Source organism: Salmo trutta, chromosome 5 (genome assembly GCF_901001165.1).
Source record: "Salmo trutta chromosome 5, fSalTru1.1, whole genome shotgun sequence".
In the NCBI taxonomy this organism is placed as follows: Eukaryota; Metazoa; Chordata; class Actinopteri; order Salmoniformes; family Salmonidae; genus Salmo; species Salmo trutta.
The window spans coordinates 7,573,528-7,595,579 of record NC_042961.1 but is presented as its reverse complement, the minus strand read 5'-3'; the positions used below and the strand labels follow the sequence as shown (position 1 = coordinate 7,595,579).

Below are 22,052 nucleotides of genomic sequence, written 5' to 3'. Positions count from 1 at the left end.
TCTCAAACGATCCCGCTGGTGGAAAAAAAAGGATGTGGAGGTCTGGGGCTGACGTGGTTACACGTGGTCTGCGGTTGTTGGGCCAGTTGGAGGTACTGCCAAATTCTCTAAAACGATGTTGGAGGCGGCTTGCGGTAAATAACTTAACATTCACTTATCTGGCAACAGCTCTGGTAGGAGTTCCTGCAGTCAGCATGCCAATTGCACGCTCCCAAGAAACTTGAGACATCTGTGGCATTGTCGTGTGTAAGCTAAGCTGTGAATGGTCCTGGTGTACCAAGAAAAAGTGTCAAGGGAAGCCAGTTTGGATTTGGCTTCCCTCCTATCACATCACATCGAGAGCAATACATCATTGACAAAACATCTTTAATTGTTGCATCTCTGTTGTGTTGTTGTGGCTAGCTAGCTAAAATTGACCCTTTCCTAAATTAGCCATGGATGGAGATAGGGGTTTGGACTTGTGGTTTTACTTAATTCTAATACTGGTCAATGATTATAACGGTGATTCTGATCTGACCATAAATTCATACATTGTTGTGCAAGGCTGTAGCTAGATTTTTAGCCAGGTAGCCTAGGACAACAAAAATACAAGTGTGTACTGTATGATAGACTCATAATCCGTTTTGTCAACATGAAAGAAAGGATGCCATTGACGTTTCTCTACAAGTAGATTGAGTCAACATGTTTTTTCAACTTGCACGAACGTTACGCACGCACGCACGAACGAACACACACGCACGAACACACACACACACACACACACACACACACACACACACACACACACACACACACACACACACACACACACACACACACACAGAGAAATCAGAACCAGGGACAGCCACCTCATATTTAGCTTACATTGATTGGACTAAATAGTTTTTGGTATATTTTAGTTGTCACTGTATTATATTAAGCAATGTGATTTGATGATGTTGAAATGTTTCAGTTGAAGTGGAGCTGGAACCAATTGGCCCAGCGTCGTCCGGGTTTGTCTCATCGCGCACTAGCGACTCCTCTGGCGGGCCGGGCACAGTGCATGCTGACCAGCTCGCCAGGTATACGGTGTTTCCTCCGACACATTGGTGCGGCTGGCTTCCGGGTTGGATGTGCATTGTGTCAAGAAGCAGTGTGGCTTGGTTGGGTTATAGTGCAAACAATGCAATTATCACAACACATAGGTTGTAATATGGCTTTCTTTTCTGTTGTGATAATTGTGTTGTTTGCTCTATAACCAGTGATTTTACCAACACAACTCTGCTGTTTACACAGTCTATTGCTCGAAGGAAACTGTGCAGACACAGTGATCTGAGCTATATGATTGGCTACCGGTAGGCATATAGGCGTTATTGATTTGCTCTCTGGGCCTGTCGGATAGGTGGAGTTGTACCTTCAGACACATGAAATGGTTAAAAATGTGATCACTTTGCCTTCCCGGTGCTTGGGCTGCTGAACCAAGTGCACCTACCCCCAACAGCAACAAAAACATAGAAAAATAAAGAACCGAAGGCTTTATCCTTGGGTTTTTACAGAATTGTTTGGTGATCGACTAGGAATGCCTTGGAGATCGACGGGTTGGTGACCACTGCTATACTTGAAATGTAGTTAGGAAATTTCAGTCAGTAAGGCTGGTCTGAATGGATCGTCATTTCATTCACCTTGTAAACTCTATAATTCACATTGCTTGCTTCCTATCTCACTAGTCAGCATAGCAGGAATTTGTATGTAGTGTTTTTATTGACACCTCATCAGGATAGCCTCACATCTCTCTTCCTCTTTACCATTAGCAAGCGGGTGGAATGTCCTTCACCTATTAACTTCTGCCAATGAGCATGGCACACTAAGGCATTTCCACCATGCATGCTGATTAACCTATGGACTCACTCGTGCAATAATCACTTCCCTTTCTGTCAACCAATGGGCATAAATCCAGGGGAATATGTCAACTCACCCCTTGTGTCTCACTTGATATTTTGGAGCAAAAGTCTTCCAAAGACCTCCCACCTCTCCACCAGCATGTAACCTGGAGAGCCGTCATCGGATCCCTCTTCTCCCAGCTGGAGGGTTTCGATGCCAGCTGTCCAGCATAGGGCAATCTGTTATCAGCATCTGGTTCTTTGGAGCATTCCTCTGAGACGAGGCCTACCCCAAAACTACCATATGGTATTCTGTTGTCATTCAGTTAAGCTGTCTGGGCTAGGGGGCAGTATTTTCACGGCCGAATGAAAAACGTACCCAATTTAAACAGGTTACTACTCTGGCCCAGAAACTAGGATATGCATATTATTAGTAGATCTGGATAGAAAACACTCTGAAGTTTCTAAAACTGTTTGAATGGTGTCTGTGAGTATAACAGAACTCATATGGCAGCAAAATCCTGAGAAAAAGTCAACCAGGAAGTGGAGGATCTGAGAATTGTAGTTCTTCTTTCTAGTCCCTTTCGAAACTACAGTATCTGTGGGGTGATGTTGCACTTCCTAAGGCTTCCATTGGCTGTCAAAAGCCTTCAGAAAGTTGTTTCAGTCTTCTCCTGTTACTGGGCAGATAATAGGAGCTCAGTTACTGAGTGGACTGCCTGTGGACAAAGGGATTGGATATGCGCGGTCACGCGAGGGCGCCGTTCCTTCTTTTTCTCCTTGAATGAATACGCTATTGTCCGGTTGGAATATTATCGCAATTTTATGTTAAAAATACCATAAAGATTGATTTTAAACAGCGTTTGACATGCTTCTAAGTACGGTAATGGAACATTTTGACTTTTCGTCTCTGGTACCGCGCTCGCGCATTATGCCTTTGGATAGTGCTCTGAGCGCACGAACAAAACTGAGGTATTTGGACATAAATATGTATTATTTCGAACAAAAACAATATTTCTTGTGGAAGTAGCATTCCTGGGAGTGCATTCTGATGAAGATCAGCAAAGGTAAGAGAATATTTCTAATACGAATTCTGAGTTTAGGTTGCCCCGAACTTGGAGGGTGTCTGTATAGCTCTTTGTGATGGCTGAGCTATGTACTCAGAATATTGAAAAATGTGCTTTCTATGTAAAGCTATTTTAATATCTGACAAAGCGGTTGCATCCAGGAGTAGTCTATCTATAATTATTTAAATAACTGTTGTATATTTTGTCAACATTTATGATGAGTATTTTTGTAAATTGATGTGCACATTCACCAGACGTTTTGGTGGGAATACATTTTCTGAACATCACACGCCAATGTAAAATGCTGTTTCTGGATATAAATATGAACTTTATCGAACAAAACATACATGTATTGTGTAACATAATGTCCTAGGAGTGTCATCTGATGAAGATCGTCAAAGGTTAGTGCTGCATTTAGCAGTGTTTTGAGTTTTATTGACACATGTCCTTGCTTGGAAAATGGCTGTGTGATTATATTTGTCTATGTACTCTCCTAACATAATCTAATGTTTTGCTTTCGCTGTAAAGCCTTTTTGAAATCGGACAATGTGGTTACATCAAGGAGAAGTGCATCTTTAAAATGGTGTAAAATAGTTGTATGTTTGAGAAAGTTGAATTATGACATTTTGTTGTTTTTGAATTTGCAGCCCTGATATGTCACTGGCTGTGTCCCGCAGGTGGGACGCTAGCGTCCCATGTAGCCCATAGAAGTTAAGCCTGTACTCAATTGAAATCTAATAAAAATGATTTTAGTCCCACCCTGAAAAAGTAAAATCTCTGGAAGTCAAAGGTAGTGATTTAGCTCTTACTGAGACAGAGGCTGACATGCTTTCGAATTTCAAGTAGAAGCTGAATCTCACTCGTACACGTACAGTACTTGTTGAAAATAACATCTATTTAGTCCAGCCCTTCATGTTTACTACATCTCAAATAAATCCCCAATAAATCACAGTGGGGTTGGAGTAAGCATGCATTAAGCATGAGTCATCACGGGTTAGTATGAGTTAGCATGGGTTATCGTTAGCGTTTGATGGCCAGGGTGAGTCCGTCGCCCACAGTGAGCATGCTCAGATCGATCCTCCGGTCCATGTGGAGTTTCTTGTTGAGCTTGTCCAGAGTCTGGGAGGTCAGGTCATCAGGAGCAGGGTCCACCCATTTACCACTCCAGAGTACCTGGGGGGAGAAGGTGGGGGGGATCAGAGATACAGGTGAGGTGTGTGAGGTGAGGACACTGTGTTAACTAACCTCCAGACAAGCTTCAATGCCATACAACTCTTCTTCTATGGCCTCCAACTGTTCTTAAATGCAAGTAAAACTAAATGCATACTCTTCAACCGATCACTGCCTGCACCTGATCGCCCGTCCAGACTCACTACTCTGGACGGTTCTGACTTAGAATATGTGGATAACTACAAATACCTAGGTGTCTGGCTAGACTGTAAACTCTCCTTCCAGACTCACATTAAGCATCTCCAATCTAGAATCGGCTTCCTATTTCGCAACAAAGCATCCTTCACTCATGCAGCCAAACATACCCTCGTAAAACTGACCATCCTACCAATCCTCGACTTCGGCGATGTCATCTACAAAATAGCCTCCAACACTCTACTCAACAAATTTGATGCAGTTTATCACAGTGCCATCCGTTTTGTCACCAAAGCCCCATATATTACCCACCACTGTGACCTGTACACTCTCGTTGGCTGCCCATCGCTTCATACTCGTCTCCAAACCCACTGGTCATCTACAAGCCTCTGCTAGGTAAAGTCCCCGCCTTGTCTCAGCTCACTGGTCACCATAGCAGCACCCACTCGTAGCACGTGCTCCAGCAGGTATATCTCACTGGTCACCCCCAAAGCCAATTCCTCCTTTGGCCGCCTATCCTTCCAGTTCTCTGCTGTCAATGACTGGAACGAACTGCAAAAATCTCTGAAGCTGGAGACTCTTACCTCCCTCACTAGCTTTAAGCACCAGCTGTCAGAGCAGCTCACAGATCACTGCACCTGTACATAGCTCATCTGTAATTAGCCCATCCAATCTACCTCATCCCCATACTGTATTTATTTATCTTGCTCCTTTGCACCCCAGTATCTCTACTTGCACATTCATCTTCGGTACATCCTACCATTCCAGTGTTTAATTGCTATATTGTAATTACTTTGCCACCATGGCCTATTTATTGCCTTACCTCTCTTATCCTACATAATTTGCACATGCTGTATATAGATTTTTCTACTGTATTCTTGACTGTATGTTTGTTTATTCCATGTGTAACTCTGTGTTGTTGTATGTGTCAAACTTCTTTGCTTTTTCTTGGCCAGGTCGCAGTTGCAAATGAGAACTTGTTCTCAACTAGCCTACCTGGTTAAATAAAGTTGAAAATAAAAAATAAATACAAAATATTTCTCTGTGTTTTATATGTAGGCCTATATTTTCATGCATCTTTACCTCAGTTAGCTTATTAGATCAAATCGATTGCATGCTGGCATTATTCAAATCGTTTTCAAAATCACGACTCGCTTGTAGGAATACAATTTTGGGCATAGGCTACTCACATTATCGATGGCAATGATGCCCCCTTGTCTCACAAGCTCAAGAGACTTCTCATAATATCTGTCATAGTTCCGTTTATCCGCATCGATGAACACAAAGTCATAGGTTCCAGCTTCCCCAGCAGCTATCAACTCATCTAGGACAAACAAAAGATCACGTTGAAAAGGATTGACCCGTTTCACAACGGAATCGTGTTTGGGTTCTTTAAAATCAGTCACCGACCCAGTGTTTTTATACACATTGAAGATGGACATTAATTTTATCCTCGACTCCAGCCTAGAAAAGAGAAAGAATGACAAGGGTAGTTAGTTACATGTCTTTCATTGTCTAGGCATTTTCTGTCACAATGGTTGACCTGTGTTGTGTACAGTAGTATTTCTACTGTTGGGGTTTGGAGGGGGCATTAAGTTCATTGTAGGGATTCTCTGCTGCTAGGCTTTGCACCTTTCGTAGACACTTTCTTCTGAGCAGACGGCCTCACTACTCCACCCACAGCACTTTGTGAAGTCTGACTGACAGATGTTAGATACTGAATATGCTGTATTGAAGCTTTTGGGGAGACAATCGATGTTTCTGAATTCCAATGAGTTGAATGGGTTTAGATGTTGTATTGGGGTTGAATACTGGACAAACAGATCTAATTCCTGTCTAGAGGAATATTGGAGCAAGTAAACTAGCTGAACGACAAGCGGAATGTTGATCTGACCTCTTTAAAGAAAGGTTTAGCAATGTTCACGTATTCGTCGTCTATTTCACATGCTACCACTTGACCCTTCTCTGGTACAACCAACGCCATGTTCAGGGTGTTGTACATCCCTGGAGAGAAGGAAAATATTAACATTAGTCTCTTCTGATATTAGAATGAGGGAAGTTAATTCAGAATTAGTGAATGTTGAAAAGATTGGCACAATGAAATATATTCCAAATAATATAGTAACATTAAATGTTTTCAGTATTAAGCTTGTTTTATCATTACATACCAATTTCAATGGTTTTGCTGGCATGGATCAGTTTGGCCAGATTTGCCATCAGTTGTACTTGTTCACTAGCAACCAGCATGATGCTCCATGGGTCCTCAAGGGTTTTCTGCAACATGAAGGAAGGAGAATTTTTATTTTATTTAACCTTTATTTAACTAGGTAAATCAGTTAAGAACAAATTCAATGACGGCCTATCAAAAGGCAAAAGGTCTCCTGCGGAGACGGGGGCTGGGATTAACGTTTTATTTATTTTTTTATTTTTTAAATATAGGACAAAACACACATCACGACAAGAGAGACACCACATCACTGCATACAGAGAGACCTAAGACAACAACATAGGAAGGCAGCAGCACATGACAACACAGCATAGTAGCAACACATCATGACAACAACATGGTAGCAACACAACATGGTAGTAGCACAAAACATGGTACAAATATTATTGGGCACAGACAACAGCACAAAGGGCAAGAAGGTAAAGACAACAATACATCACGCAAAGCATCCACAACTGTCAGTAAGAGTGTCCATGATTGAGTCTTTGAATGAAGAGATTGAGATAAAACTGTCTAGTTTGACTGTTTGTTGCAGCTCGTTCCAGTCGCTAGCTGCAGCGAACTGAAAGACGAGCGACCCAGGGATTTGTGTGCTTTGGGGACCTTTAACAGAATGTGACTGGCAGAATGGGTGTTGTATCTGGAGGTTGAGGGCTGCAGTAGATATCTCAGATGGGGGGACTGAGGCCTAAGAGGGTTTTATAAATAAGCACCAACCAGTGGGTCTTGCGACGGGTATACAGAGATGACCGGTTTACAGAGGAGTATAGAGTGCAGTGATGTGTCCTATAAGGAGCATTGGTGGCACATCTGATGGCCGAATGGTAAAGAACATCTAGCGAGAGCACCCTTACCTGCCGATCTAGAAATTACATCTCCATAATCTAGCATGGGTAGGATGGTCATCTGAATCAGGGTTAGTTTGGCAGCTGGGGTGAAAGAGGAGCGATTACGATAGAGGAAACAAAGTCTAGATTTAACTTTAGCCTGCAGCTTTGATTTGTGCTGAGAGGACAGTGTACCGTCTTGTCATACATGACCTTTGTTTTGGAGGTGTTCAGAACAAGGTTAAGGGTTTAGAAAGCTTGTTGGACACTAAGAAAGCTTTGTTATAGAGCTTTTAACTCAAACTTTGATTTCAAACATCGACAAATAAAGACTAAAACATGACTTTTTTTATGACATAATCTAATCAAACAATGTATTTACGCCGTGTTGCTGACTGCAGCGTCTCAGCACAGTGTTTGTATAGTACTGTGATGACCTCTAGTGGTTATAGTAGCCTATTTAACTGTCATGATAATGTAGAAAACCAGTATCTTTCTGTATCTATCTGGTTTATATGTACAGTACATTCCTGCTTTTCATCTCATAAACACCCTGGTTCTCCCCAGTCTTACCAGTCCAACCCCAACCCTAGTTTCATGTCCTCATCCCAGTTCAACTCTAACACTAGCCTCAACCTCAACCCTAACCCTGGCTCTAACCGAGTCCAGTCTTACCAGTCCAACCCCAACCCTAGTTTCATGTCCTCATCCCAGTTCAACTCTAACACTAGCCTCAACCTCAACCCTAACACTAGCCTCAACCTCAACCCTAACCCTGGCTCTAACCCAGCCCAGTCTTACCAGTCCAACCCCAACCCTAGTTTCATGTCCTCATCCCAGTTCAACCCTAACACTAGCCTCAACCTCAACCCTAACCCTGGCTCTAACCCAGTCCAGTCTTACCAGTCCAACCCTAACCCTAGTTTCATGTCCTCATCCCAGTTCAACCCTAACACTAGCCTCAACCTCAACCCTAACCCTGGCTTTAACCCAGTCCAGCCTTACCAGTCTGAGTTTGGTCATGACAGGATGTTCTCTCAGTGAGTTGTTCACGACATACTTCAGCACTGGGTCGTTCTTCCCTCCACTGTGGCTCTTACCTGGCAGGGCAGATCCTATTCCTGTGCCTGACCAAAAAAACATCAGTTACAAATTTAGTTTTGCATGGTCATTTTAAAGGTCATTTTGATTGTCAATTCCAAAGCCGTGTTCGCAAATATTGATTACAGCGTGTTCAGGATTTAGCAAGTTAACCTTTGTAAAGAATTCTTTACTGTCAACATCAGGATAAGAAATTGAAGTGCTTAAAGATGTTAAAAAGATGGATATTCTCTGAGTCTGTGCCCTCGTTTGGCCTGTAAGGAAAAAAACAGAATGGTGTGGGCTTACTGGTCAAAAACAGCTGATTTTGCCAGCTCAGCCAATGAGATGTGCATGCACTTGGATATTCAAATGATCTACCAACTCAGAGTTCCATGTGGGGACAAGCTGCTCTGGCTGCCCCTGATGTCCAGCATGCAGACTTGCCTTTGCAGCTTGTAAACCACGTTGTGTGGAGGCTCTGTTTAGCCACTCTTTCTTGTTGGCTAGCAATCTATCTATGTTTGCAGCGATTGCTAGGGTACTAACTAAGTGTTTCTTAACAGCCAACTCTTATTAACCACATCATTTGAAAAAAGTGACTTTCGAGATAGTTGTTGCAATTCTGGCGTCTCATTTATAACCATTGAGTAAATTGCACACTAAAATTGGTGCATGGCATACATATGTATGTTTCGTGGCTATCTGACAGACAAAAAGTTTATGAAAGACAAAAACAAAGGCAAATAGCTGTGGACCTGTAAACAGACCGTTTGAATTCAATAGGACCTATCGTTTTGCGTTTACTTTTTCTCCAACCTACGCTGCTGCACTGAGCGAATTCTAGAACATTGTCTACTCACAGTCACTTCAATGCAAAATGTCATATGTCTGTTCACCTGTCAAATTCTACTGTATGTTATAAACCAGCTTTCTTTCTGGTGCATAGAGCAAAATACTTGAATTAATAGCATATCTAATAGGCCCAGTTAAATGAGAGATGTGCATGTTAATTGTTTGTAGTCTGTGGCTACTTCGGGAATATGAACCCATCATGGCCCAAGTAGTTTAAGAATTTATTCTGCAATGGTTCTGAAAATATGTATTATGTGTATAAACGCAATATTGTCTACTTGATAAATGTGAAATTAGAGTATTCAGACGTAAGCTTCTGAAGTAACCTACAACCATCTGTGCCACTGTTAATAAACTGTGCTCTGGATCTGAGCTCTGGATCAGATGGTTTAGAGCAAAATAACTTGTTGATTTACTACTATGAAGTGGGTGCAATTAAATGAGATATGCGACAAATAGTATACAGTACTTGTTCTAGGTCTATGTGCTAGCAACCTGGTGAGTATGAAACCATCACAGAAAAGGTGAGGAATTTATTATGCAATGATCATGGAAATTAAATAAATAATAGCCTAGAAAATAGATGCCTATTTCTAATTATGTTAAAATGCTAACGGCAAATGATTGCATCTTATTAACTTGTTTATTGTTATGAACAAGCGTGTCCAGTATATCCCCCATATGCAAAACACACTAATCTACTTGCCTGCTTGCAATGCAAAACTTCAACCACTAGAAAGTGCATACACAGTCTAAAGTTTGCTGGAAGGTGAGCACATTTTCAAGTCAAGTTCAGTTTTTATAAATTCAAACTTTTGTGTGAAATTGGTGCACGCACATTTTGGGGTATATTCTGTATGTATGTAAATGTTTATAAATGAGGCCCCTGAGCCTAAGTCTCCCCCCTAGTCAGCAGGTACTGTAGCCTAGTGGTTAGAGCCGAAAGGTTGCTGGATCGAATCCCCGAGCTGACAAGGTCAAAATCTATCATTCTGCCCCTGAACAAGGCAGTTAACCCACTGTCCCCCGGTAGGCTGTCATTGTAAATAAGAATTTGTTCTTAACTGACTTGCCTAGTTAAACAAAGGTTAAATAAAAACATTCGTCTCCTCTCTAATGGAAAAATTGCACAGTGAGATATTTACCTGTTAGTGCAAGAACAAGCTGAATGCAGAAATACATCTTGATGTCTGGAGCCATTTTGGAAGTCTGTCTATTCAGCTATATAGAGTGAACACCAAAGAGACTGTATTGAGGGAATGTGGGTCTACAATTTATACAGAGTGGATGGGAAAGTCCACTGGCCTCCATGTGTGTTTATTTTGGACTATCCTTTTAGGGTGAGGGACAATATATCGACAACTCTGTATGTAGATGTTTCACAAGAACACTTTCCTCACAATGTGTTTTCCAGACACCACCCCATGATCCCCATGATGTAACAGTGGGGTTTTCAAGGTGTCAGCCATAGGGAACCACTGTTTAAAGCTCACTGTATGCAGTACAGAGGGTCAAATAATACATACAAATACTAGATGTGTAACGCAGACACTAGGAGTTAGGAAGCAAGTACAGGGGGTCAAATAATACATACAAATACTAGATGTGTAACGCAGACACTAGGAGTTAGGAAGCAAGTACAGGGGGTCAAATAATACATACAAATACTGGATGTGTAACGCAGACACTAGGAGTTAGGAAGCAAGTACAGGGGGTCAAATAATATATACAAATACTAGATGTGTAACGCAGACACTAGGAGTTAGGAAGCAAGTACAGGGGTGAATTTTAGAATAAATAGAACAATCCAAAACAAGAGTTCAGCATCTGGACATGAGAAAGATAACTAATACTGCCCGGGGAAACAGCCAAAGGGAATGATAGATATAGTGGAGGTAATCAGAAGTGATGGAGTCCAAGTGAGTCTCCTGAGGCGCATAATGATGGTGGCAGGTGTGCGTAATAATAAGTAAACTGGCGACAATGAGTGCCAGAGAGTGGGAGCAGGAGTAAACGTGACAAGATGTACCATGCATTGCCCCCCGGTGGCATAACATTGGGGTTGAGTATGAGCAACACTGTTCAGTCAAACTGGGCAGAAAGCCCAATTAAGGATCGGAACCTTTTTTCAATTTCCGGCTAAAATACCAAAATCTAACTGCCTGTAGCTCAGGACCTGAAGCAAGGATATGCATATTCTTGATACTGTGGGTGAGCGGTTTGCTGATGTCAACGTTGTAAACATAGTGCCCCATGGTGGTGGTGGGGTTATGGTATGGGCAGGCATAAGCTATGGACAATGAACACAAATGCATTTTATCAATGGCAATTTGAATGCACAGAGATATCGTGACGAGATCAAGGAGATGTGTCGTACTGCATGAGGCAAATATTGGTCACACCAGATACTGACTGGTTTTCTGATCCACACCTGTAACTTTTTTGTTAAGGTATCAAATCAAATCACATTTTATTTGTCACATGCGCCGAATACAACAAGTGCTTACTTACAAGCCCTTAACCAACAATGCCGTTTTAAGAAAATACCTACAAAAAAAGTGCTGTAGCAGAGAGACCAGTCTATGACTAGGGTGGCTGGAGTCTGACAATTTTTAGGGCCTTCCTCTTACTCTGCCTGGTATAGAGGTCCTGGATGGCAGGAAGCTTGGCCCCAGTGATATACTGGGCCGTACGCACTGCCTTCTGTAGTGCCTTGCGGTCGGAGGCCGAGCAGTTTTCATACCAGGCAGTGATGCAACACGTCAGGATGGTCTCGATGGGGCCGCTGTAAAACCTTTTGAGGATCTGAGGACCCACGCCAAATCTTTTCAGTCTCCTGAGGGGTAATAGGTTTTGTCGTGCCCTCTTCAGGACTTTCTTGGTGTGCTTGGACCATGTTAGTTTGTTGGTGATGTGGAAGCCAAGGAACTTGAAGCTACCCTTACCCTTCAGGAAGTCCAGCATCCAGTTGCAGAGGGAGGCGTTCAGTCCCAGGGTCCTTAGCTTAGTGATCAGCTTTGAAGGCATTATGGTGTTGAATGCTGAGCTGTAGTCAATGGATAGCGTTCTCACTGTAGGTGTTCCTTTTGTCCAGGCGTGAAAGGGCAGTGTAGAGTGCAACAGAGATTGCATCATCTGTGGATCTGTTGGTGTGGTATGCAAATTGGACTGGATCTAGGGTTTCTGGGATAATGATGTTGATGTGAGCCATGACCAACCTTTCAAAGTATTTCATGGCTACAGATGTGAGTGCCAAGGGTCGGTAATCAGCCTTCCCTGTAGCTCAGTTGGTAGAGCATGGTGTTTGCAACGCCAGGGTTGTGGGTTCGATTCCCACAGGGGGCCAGCACAGAATTTTTTTTATGAAATTGTATGAAATGTATGTATTCACTACTGTAAGTTGCTCTGGATAAGAGCGTCTGCTAAATGACTAACATGTAACATGTAATCATTTAGGCAGGTTACAATAGTGTTCTTGGGGACAGGAACTATGGTGGTCTACTTGAAACATGTTGGTAATACAGACTCAGATAGGGATAGGTTGAAAATGTCAGTGCAGACACTTGCCAGTTGGTCAGCGCGGCCTTGTTAATGTTGACCTGTTTAAAGGTCTAACTCACATCGGCTGCGGAGAGCGTGATCATACAGTCGTCAGGAACAACTGATTCTCTCATGCATGTTTCAGTGTAACTTGTCTCTAAGCGAGCATAGAAGTTATTTAGCTCGTCTGGTAGGCTCGTGTGACTGGGCAGCTCTCGGCTGTGCATCCCTTCGTAGTCTGTAATAGTTTGCGAGCCCTGCCCCACCCGATGAGCTTTGGAGCCGGTGTAGTGACCAACAGATGCATATCTGTATTCCCAGTCATGTGAAATCCATAGATTAGGGCCTAATACATTTATTTCAATTGATTGATTTCCTTATATGAACTGTAACTCAATATGTTGCATTTATATTTTTGTTCAATATAAAGGGCTCAACCATGAGTCTCTGGCATGCTTTGGGGAAATAGGATGCGGGTGAAGGGGAGATTTATTTTGAATTCAACCTAGTGCTGTTGGAATTCACCTTGCTTCTGCATAGGGGAGAAACTCTGACAAATTCTATATGTGATACCATCTTATCAGGTGAAATACAGCACAGTTTGTAAGAATAGCTGGAAACAGAAGTGCTCTTCAAATAGCATTTATTGCTCAGCACATTCAGGCATGATCAAATCACATTATCAACCATTCTCATTATCATCCCTATGTACATTTTCATCCATTGGTCAGAAGTAAATAGATACAGCAAAATAGAGCTTTTGATTTGTTACATTCAATATGACAGTACATCTCTCTTGCAGGAGTTCATTAATTGTGCCTCATAATCTGGGGCGCAACTTTGATTTTGGAAGTGGGGGGGACGTTATTATGATTGTAAATAAATAAAAAATATCCAGTCGGATGAACACTCCAAACAGCCTACCCGACCACTCGGAGGCATCCACATGGTCCAAAAGCACACCTATGCATCGGTTTGTAACACATTCCATGATAAAATGATATGATAAAACTGGGGGAGACATAAATACAATTTCAGAATGTGGGAGGGGGACATATTTTAAGGCGGAGCAGTTCTCATATTGCTTTAAAGGCTTGCACTAACCATGCAGTTTTACAGAAAACCTCTACTGACCTCTAAATCTAGTCATTCTAAAAAGAGGTTAAGTCACAAATTTTAGGTTTAGCTTGCTTCTCTGCGATTGGCTCAGCAGCTTGTCCTGTTCGCAGTTTTGTCATCTTTGCTCTCTCCATCACCTCCTGTAAAGCAGTTCTCGTCTATTTAAAATTGCTCTTGTTCCGTTATCTTCTCATCAACTGTCTGATCTTTCAAACCCACGGCTGATACATCCTCTTCTTTCACTGGTGATGTCTTTGTAATAGATATCTCAACATGTTCAGGTTTTAACTCAGAGGCCTTGGTCTTCACGCTCTCTGTCTTTGGGGTTCCATCTTTGGGATCTGTAACCTTCTCAGGCTCTTTGTCCATACTTTCCTCTGGTTTCTCCTGAGTTGTGTTGCTCTCTGATGCCTCCCTGTGTGAGTCCTTGCTCTCTGCAACTGCAGGCATCTGTTTCTCTGGTGGTGTGATTGTCTTAGCTTTGTCACCACTGCTGGTCGTTTCACTCTCTTCTGTAGGGGTGGTCGTTGATTCTGGGGTGAGGGTTGAGTCTGGTTTAGGGGTGGTTGTTGAATCTGGGGTGAGGGTTGAGTCTGGTTTAGGGGTGGTCGTTGATTCTGGGGTGAGGGTTGAGTATGGTTTAGGGGTGGTCGTTGATTCTGGGGTGAGGGTTGAGCATGGTTTAGGGGTGGTCGTTGATTCTGGGGTGAGGATTGAGTCTGGTTTACGGGATATTTCCTCTTTAGAGTTGACTGCTGGTTCTGGTTTTGGAGAAGTTTCTACTTTAGGGGTGACTGCTGGTACTAGTTTTGGGGAAGATTCTACTTTAGGGGTGACTGCTAGTTCTGGTTTTGGGGAAGTTTCTTCTTTAGGGGTGACTGCTAGTTCTGGTTTTGGGGAAGTTTCTTCTTCAGGGGTGACTGCTAGATCTGGGTTTGGGGAAGTTTCTAATTTAGCGGTGACTGCTGGTTCTGGTTTTGGGGAAGTTTTTTCTTTAGTGGTGACTGCTAGTTCTGGTTTAGGGGATGTCTCCTCTTTAGGGGCGACAGTGGGGAATGGTTTAGGGGATGTTTCTTCTTTAGAGGTTACAGTGGGGTACTGTTTAGGGGATGTCTCCTCTTTAGGGGTAGCGGTTGGTTCCTTTTGCGGTGATGTCTCCTCTTTAGGATTGACAGTTGGCTCTGGTTGCTTGGTTGTTTCTTCTTTAGGAGTGACAGTGGGTTCTGGTTTTTGGGAAATGTCTGCTTTATGGGTGACTGCTGGTTCTGATTTTGGGGAAGTTTCTTCTTTAGGGGTGACTGCTGGTTCTGGTTTAGTGGAAGTTTCTTCTTTAGGAGTGACTGCTAGTTCTGGTTTTGTGGAAGATTCTACTTTAGGGGTGACTGCTAGTTCTAGTTTTGGGGAAGTTTCTACTTTAGGGGTGACTGCTTGTTCTGGGTTTGGGGAAGTTTCTTCTTTAGGGGTGACTGCTAGTTCTGTTTTTTGGTAAGTTTTTTCTTTAGGGGTGACTGCTGGTTCTGGTTTTGAGAAAGTTTCTTCTTTAAGGGTGACAGTGAGGTCTGGTTTAGGGGATATCTCCTCTTTAGTGGTGACGGCTGGCTCCTGTTGTGGGGATGTCTCCTCTTTAGGGTTGACCGTGGGGTACGGTTTAGGGGATGTCTCCTCTTTAGGAGTGACAGTTGGCTCTGGTTTTGGGGAAGTTTCTACTTTAGTGGTGACTGCTAGTTCTGGTTTTGGGGAAGTTTCTACTTTTGGGATGACTACTGTTTCTGGTTTTGGGGAAGTTTCTTCTTTAGGGGTGACTGGTACATCTGGTTTTGGGGAAGTTTCTACTTTTGGAATGACTACTGTTTCTGGTTTTGGGGAAGTTTCTACTTTAGGAGTGACTGCTGGTACTGGTTTTGGGGAAGTTTCTTCTCTAGTAGTGACTGCTAGTTCTGGTTTTGGGAAAGTTTCTTCTTTAGGGCTGACTGCTAGTTCTGGTTTTGGGGAAGTTTCTTCTTTAGGGGTGACTGCTTGTTCTGGTTTTGGGAAAGTTTCTTCTTTAGGGGTGACTGCTAGTTCTGGTTTTGGGGAAGTTTCTTCTTTAGGGGTGACTGCTAGTTCTGGTTTTGGGGAAGTTTGTTCTTCAGGGGTGACTGCTTGATCTGGTTTTGGGGAAGTTTCTAATTTAGCGGTGACTGCTAACTCTGCTTTAGGGTATGTCTCCTCTTTAGGGGCAACATTGGGGAACGGTTTAGGAGATTTTTCTTCTTTAGGGGTGACAGTGGGGTAAGGTTTAGGGGATGTCTCCTCTTTAGGGTTGCCAGTGGGGTACTTTTTAGGGGATGTCTCCTCTTTAGGATTGACAGTTGGCTCTGGTTGCGGGGTTGTTTCTTCTTTAGCAGTGACAGTGGGGTCTGGTTTTTGGGAAATTTCTGCTTTATGGGTGACTGCTGGTTCTGATTTTGGGGAAGATTCTTCTTTAGGGCTGACTGCTTGTTCTGGTTTTGGGGAAGTTTCTTCTTTAGTGGTGATTGCTAGTTCTGGATTTGGGGAAGATTCTACTTTAGGGGTGGCTGCTAGTTCTAGTTTTGGGGAAGTTTCTACTTTAGGGTTGACTGCTGGTTCTGGTTTTGGGGCAGTTTCTTCTTTAGGGGTGACTGCTAGTTCTAGTTTTGAGAAAGTTTCTTCTTTAGAGGTGACTGCTAGATCTGGTTTTGGGGAAGTTTCTTCTTTAGTGGTGACTGCTGGTTCTGGTTTTGGGGAAGTTTCTGCTTTAGTGGTGACTGTTAGTTCTGGTTTTTGGAAAGTTTCTTCTTTAGGGGTGACAGGTTTGTTCGGATTAGGGGATGTCTCTTCTTTAGGGGTGATGGTTGGCTCCTGTTGTGGGGATGTCTCCTCTTTAGCGGTGACAGTTTGGTCTGGTTGTGTGGTTGTTTCATCTTCAGGGGTGACTGCTTGTTCTGGTTTAGGGGATGTGTCCTCTTTAGGGGCAACAGTGTGGTACGGTTTAGGGGATGTTTCATCTTTAAGGGTAACATTAGGGTCCGGTTTAGGGGATGTCTCTTCTTTAAGGGTTACGGTTGGCTCCTGTTGTGGGGATATCTCCTCTTTAGGGGTGACAGATTGATCCGGTTGTGGGGATGTTTCTTCTTTAGCGGTGACAGTGGGTTCTGGTTTAGGGGATGTCTCTTCTTTATGGGTGACAGTTGGCTCTGGATACAGGGTTGTTTCTTCTTTAGGAGTCACATTGGGGTCTGATTTAGAGGATGTCTCAGATTCTTTCCCTTTTTCCTCACCCATTGAGACATCTTTTGTGACCTTTTCATTGCCATTATGTTCATTCTGCACAACACCTTTTACACTATGTTCCTTGCTGCTCACTTCTGGCTCTGTCGGACCCACCTCCTTTTTAGGAGTCTTTTGCACAGGCTCTTCTTTACACTCACTTGTTGTGCTGAGAATTCTGTCTGGCATTTTACCTCCAACTGTTTTCTCATCTTGTGTTGTTTTTACACCAGAATCATCAGGTGACTTCACCTGCTCCACTGTCTCCTTGGTTGAACTGCTCTTCAGCTCTGCAGTGATATCAGGGGATTCCATGTCCTTCTCTGTGGGCTCAGGGAGATCCTCTTCTTGTATTGTCACAGCACTCTCTGCCTCGTGAGGTTGCTCTGACTCTCTGTGCTCTTTCTGATCAGGTTTCTGCTCCAGTGTTGGGGCACTCTGCTCTGTCAGATCTACCTTTTTTCTCTCTTTGATGGGACTTTCTTTTGGGCTATCTTGTTGTTGATCTGTTGGGGCACTCTCCTCTTTCAGATCTACCTCCTTCTTCTCTTTTAAAGGGCTTTGTTTTTTTCTTTCTTCTGACACCTTTTTGGGTTCTTTGGAGATGTCCTCTGTGGGGACCTGTGGTTCACCTTTTACTGAACTTTCTGACTCTGAAGTTTTGGGTTCTGTTGAGATGTCACCATTCATGGGAACCTCTGCTTGGGATTCGCCATGTTTTGGGGTGTCATCTTTTTCTAATGTCTCCTTTATCTCGCTGTCTAGCTTCTCTGTTGTGTCTAGTTTTTCCTTCTCTCCCTCACTGGTGGCCTCAGCTGATTTGACTTCACTTTGTGTATTTTCACCTCTGTCAATGTCCTCTGTCTTTTTGATTGCATCTGGCTCACCCCCCTTTTCCTCCTCTCTTTCATCATCTTCCTCCTCTCCATTTTCTCCCTCGCTTGGGCTAACTCCATGTCCATTTACCTCGACCTCTGCTGATGTTACCATCTGCTGTCTCTTAGACTCTTCCTCCTGTTCACCCTTTTCCTCCGGGGCGTCCACTTCAACATCCACTTTACCTCTATCTTTCTCTTTTTCCTCATCCACCTCTCCCCCACTCCTCTTCTCAGCTTTGTCAGTCTCTTCTCCCTGCTTCTGTCTCAATTCGTCTCCCTCTCCCCCGTCTGTCTCCTCGTAGCCTGTCTCCTCTATCTCGGACATCTCCATGTCTCTGGTGGTCTCAGTGATGATCTCCTCAACAAACTTGTACTGGGGCTCAGACCTGCGTGTGGGCCCTCCCTGCTGGGCCAGGTAAGGCAGGGTGTAGACGGGGGACTGGCGGTAGATGCAAGGCATGGAGATGTGGGTGTCAGAGATGGTGTACAGACGGGACTCCTCACCCTCCAGGAGTTTCCTATAGGGAGGCAGAGAGACGTGTTATTACCGTCATGACTATAATATGGATATGTCCCAATGAGTTAGCCTCGTAAATGCCAGACTGATCACCGCTGTGCACATCCATGTCAGCTCGTGAGAACAGTGTGTGTGGATATGTCTGAATATCCATATCATGATTATAGTGTCATTCTGTGTTGTGATATGGTCTATGTTCATTTGATGTTAAACATGAAATCAAACTATTTCAATAAAATGTCTACTGTTTCACTTGTTCACTATTGACTGTGTTTTGTTGTAATCTCTCAACATCGCCATGACACTTTTGCACAGTTTTGTTCTAACATAGCACTAAGTTGAATCAGATGTGTTAGCGCTGGGCTAGAATAAAATGTCCACACCTCAGTTATCCTCAGAAATAGATCCAGGAACACACTATAAACTATATGGTATTTTCCTCAGTCAATGATTTTATATATGGGAGAGATGGAGTTGATGTCCCTTACCTGTAAGAGAGAATCTCCACATCCAAAGCCATTTTGACATTCAGCAGGTCCTGGTACTCTCTCAGGTAGCCAGACATGTCTAGTTTAGCATTGGTCACCTCATTCTCCAGCTGCCTGATAGTGTCCTGGACAGAAAAGCACACAAGTAGTGTCAATAATAGGGTCAACCAGCCACTTTGGTTGGTATGACAACAAGGAGAAATGAAGGGGAGAAATAGTGTTCTACCCCTATAGGCCTATATGAGGAAATTATATTCCAATAATGATACAGTTCACATGGGGCCTATATTTGTGGCCTACACCTACAACATAGCCCTGAATGCAAATATGAATCATAAAAATGTGTATGTTTACTTACAATTAGAGGTACAAAATAAATCACAGTCTACCTGGTAATGAATCATTTCCGCATAGTGACGCTCCTCCAGGTCTTGTAGTTGTTTTTCCAGGGCCTCTCTCATTCCTTTCCCACAGTCCAGTTCAATTGTTTTCCCCTGCAGGTGCCTTCTATTCTCCTGGATCTCCTGCTGGGTCGCCTTCAACGCCTCTCTGTTGCTCTCTGCCGCTTTGGTTAACTTTGCGAACTGGACACGGAAGCCCTCCTCGGCCTGCTGAAAGTCGGAGGCGGCGTAACCTTCTAACTGTGCACGGATGTCCCGGAGAGCTGCAGTGACGTCAGGTTTGCCAAAGTCATGCGCCTTGACCGTTACTTGAGACTCTTGGATCTGGGCCACCATTTCTGATGTCTCGTCCTCATGGTTCTTCTTCAGGAAGTGGATCTCGTCCAACAGAGACTGCGCTTTCTTGTCCAACTGAAGTTTGGCGAGGTATGCATCGTTGGCGTCCTTTTTCAGCACAAGGATGCCGTTTTCTGCATCCGAGCGGTCACGTGCCTCCTGCTCGTACTTGTCTCTCAAGGTGAGGAAATCTTCCTCCAGGTTCTGATGCTCTATCTCGATCTGACGCTTCTGAAGGGTGATGTCATGAACTAGGTTCCTCAGGTCCATAAGTTCCAGCTGGTGCTCCTGGGCCAGAGACGTAGGGGACTGTGCCTTTAGTTTGATTTCCTCGATTTCCCTCTCAAACATCTCATTTTGATGCTCCAAATGACGCACCTTCTCTATGAATCCGGCAAAACGGTCGTTCAGCCCATGGAGCAGTTCTTTCTCATTCATTTTCGTCAACACCCCGGTAAATGGGTTTGATAAATCGAAAAGGCTCTCCGATGATCTCGGAAATGATCCGAATTCGCTCGTCAGCGTCGTCGCATATCCTCTGTTCATATCTGCGATAGTCGACTCAAAGCCAACGGTCCTGGATGCAGAGGGGGATCCGGTCAGTTTGGGTTGATAGCAGCAATACTCAGCTTGAGCTCCCCTATGCGGAGAACCCGAATGATAGTCCATTCTGTGGCTCATATTGCCTCAGTATACTAAGCTGTGCTGGTGTGCAGGCTAAGCAACCTTTTATACCCGCTCTGTCTGCTCGCGCTGCAGAATGGAACTGTCCATAGTGCTGAAAATGTATAGAATCAGCTGTAGGCTTGACTGTCTGCCAACGCGCGCGTCCTCACCTGTGTTCTCTCTCTCTCTCCGTCTCTTTCTCTCCCTCATCGTTTTGTCGCAGACATCATTGACGCATAGGAGATAATTTCACTTCAGCAATCTAGAAAGACACCTCAAAATTAAAAGTAATATGATTTCAATACATTGTCAGGTGATCAGACTGTTTTATCCATAGCTTTCGTTGTTTTGATGATTTTTTTTATATTATAGAAAGGGGTTGCAGATTCTGGTTTGGCTGAATGTGCTTGCGTTGTAATTGAACTGTATATTACTGTATATAAGAGATTGTAAAGCTAGTGTAAAATAGTCAAGTAAGAATGACCCTAAGCCTAGACATGACTGCTCCCATTTCTCAGTCAAGCAGCACTTTTAAAGGGCATTTCAAACACTTTTCAACCTCATATTCATCATCTCCAGCACCAAACCAGTGAAAATTAGGTTGAAAATGGGTGGAGTTGCCCTTTAATCTCACAACATTTTACAAATGTCTACATGAGGAAAACACATGGGTCTGCTTGGCTTGGCGGAGACAGGCTGGCTGAAAAGGGTTGGCCTGGATGTGTTCCAGTGATACAGCATTTATTTACACCTCACAGTATACGGTAGGTTGCTCATAGAAATCAATGATGTATTTCAGTGAATATGATATCAGAATATGATATTTACTCTCTTGATCAGACATGAAAACCTCTACAGAGAGAGATTAGTAAATAGAAAATTTGACTGAACAATGTCTCAGCAAAGACCTTTTTTTATTGTAAAATAGTGTATCATCACTAAAATAAGCACTACATTAACTCAATGTCACTTGATAGATGTATGTTGTTTAAGGATACACAGTGATTCACATTTGTTAACACATTTCATAGCCAACGTTTTTATAATTTTGGGGTATTGTAATATGTAACCCCTAACTGCCCTCACCCCCCCCCCCTATACAAAACAAGTGTTGAGAAAGTTCTTTTAGATCAGGTGAAAGTCACTCAGTAGATACACTGACTGTACAAATCATTAGGAACACCTTCCAATATAGCGTTGCACTCAATTCATCAGGGCATGGACTCTACAAGGTATTGAAAGCATTCCACAGGGATGCTGGCCCATGTTGATTCCAATGCTTCCCACAGTTGTGTCACTGTCAAATTGTCTGAATCTCATTTGGGTGGTGGACCGTTCTTGATACGCATGGGAAACTGTTGAGCGTGAAAAACCCAGCAGCATTGCAGTTCTTGACAAACTCAAACCGGTGCTCCTGGTACCTACTACCATACCCCGTTGAAAGGCACTTAAATATTTTGTCTTGCCCATTCACCCTCTGCATGGCACACACACTATCCATGTCTCAATTGTCTCAAGGCTTAAAAATCCTTCTTTAACCTGTCTGCTCATCTTCAT

General features: G+C 43.3%; 2 protein-coding genes across 5 annotated transcripts in view; both read right to left on the bottom strand.

Annotated features, from left to right (window-relative positions):
- Positions 1 to 20,755, bottom strand: part of LOC115193580 (proteoglycan 4) — a 29,350-nt gene extending 8,595 nt beyond the window's left edge. The window contains exons 1-4 of one of the 4 annotated variants that reach the window (XM_029752362.1): positions 19,482 to 20,755; positions 19,093 to 19,217; positions 17,109 to 18,605; positions 13,447 to 16,982 (exon numbers count right to left, since the gene is read on the bottom strand). In XM_029752362.1, the coding sequence (XP_029608222.1) occupies positions 14,102 to 16,982; positions 17,109 to 18,605; positions 19,093 to 19,217; positions 19,482 to 20,510 (5,532 nt within the window). In that variant the 5' untranslated portion in view covers positions 20,511 to 20,755 and the 3' untranslated portion in view covers positions 13,447 to 14,101. Of the gene's footprint in view, positions 1 to 13,446; positions 18,606 to 19,092; positions 19,218 to 19,481 lie in introns of those variants that run through there. The other 3 variants (XM_029752363.1, XR_003878204.1, XM_029752361.1) reach the window with 3 other exon arrangements.
- LOC115193588 (catechol O-methyltransferase domain-containing protein 1-like) lies at positions 3,796 to 10,533 on the bottom strand. Its single transcript, XM_029752372.1, has 7 exons — positions 10,426 to 10,533; positions 8,351 to 8,472; positions 6,460 to 6,565; positions 6,186 to 6,295; positions 5,728 to 5,755; positions 5,482 to 5,654; positions 3,796 to 4,099 (listed from the first exon to the last, which is right to left on the bottom strand). Exons 1-7 carry the CDS (start codon positions 10,478 to 10,480, stop codon positions 3,947 to 3,949), a joined length of 747 nt encoding a protein of 248 aa, XP_029608232.1. The 5' UTR covers positions 10,481 to 10,533; the 3' UTR covers positions 3,796 to 3,946.
- Positions 20,756 to 22,052: the final 1,297 nt, after the last annotated feature.

What these genes read in the sequence shown, in the direction of transcription:
- LOC115193588 (XM_029752372.1), bottom strand. Translation starts at nt 10,480, where the DNA reads ATGGCTCCAGACATCAAGATGTATTTCTGCATTCAGCTTGTTCTTGCA. An exon ending in GCTTGTTCTTGCACTAACAG is followed by an intron (nt 8,473 to 10,425) that starts GTAAATATCTCA and finishes TTTTTTGGTCAG; the next exon opens with GCACAGGAATAGGATCTGCC. An exon ending in GCATCATTGCCATCGATAAT is followed by an intron (nt 4,100 to 5,481) that starts GTGAGTAGCCTA and finishes TTCTCCCCCCAG; the next exon opens with GTACTCTGGAGTGGTAAATG.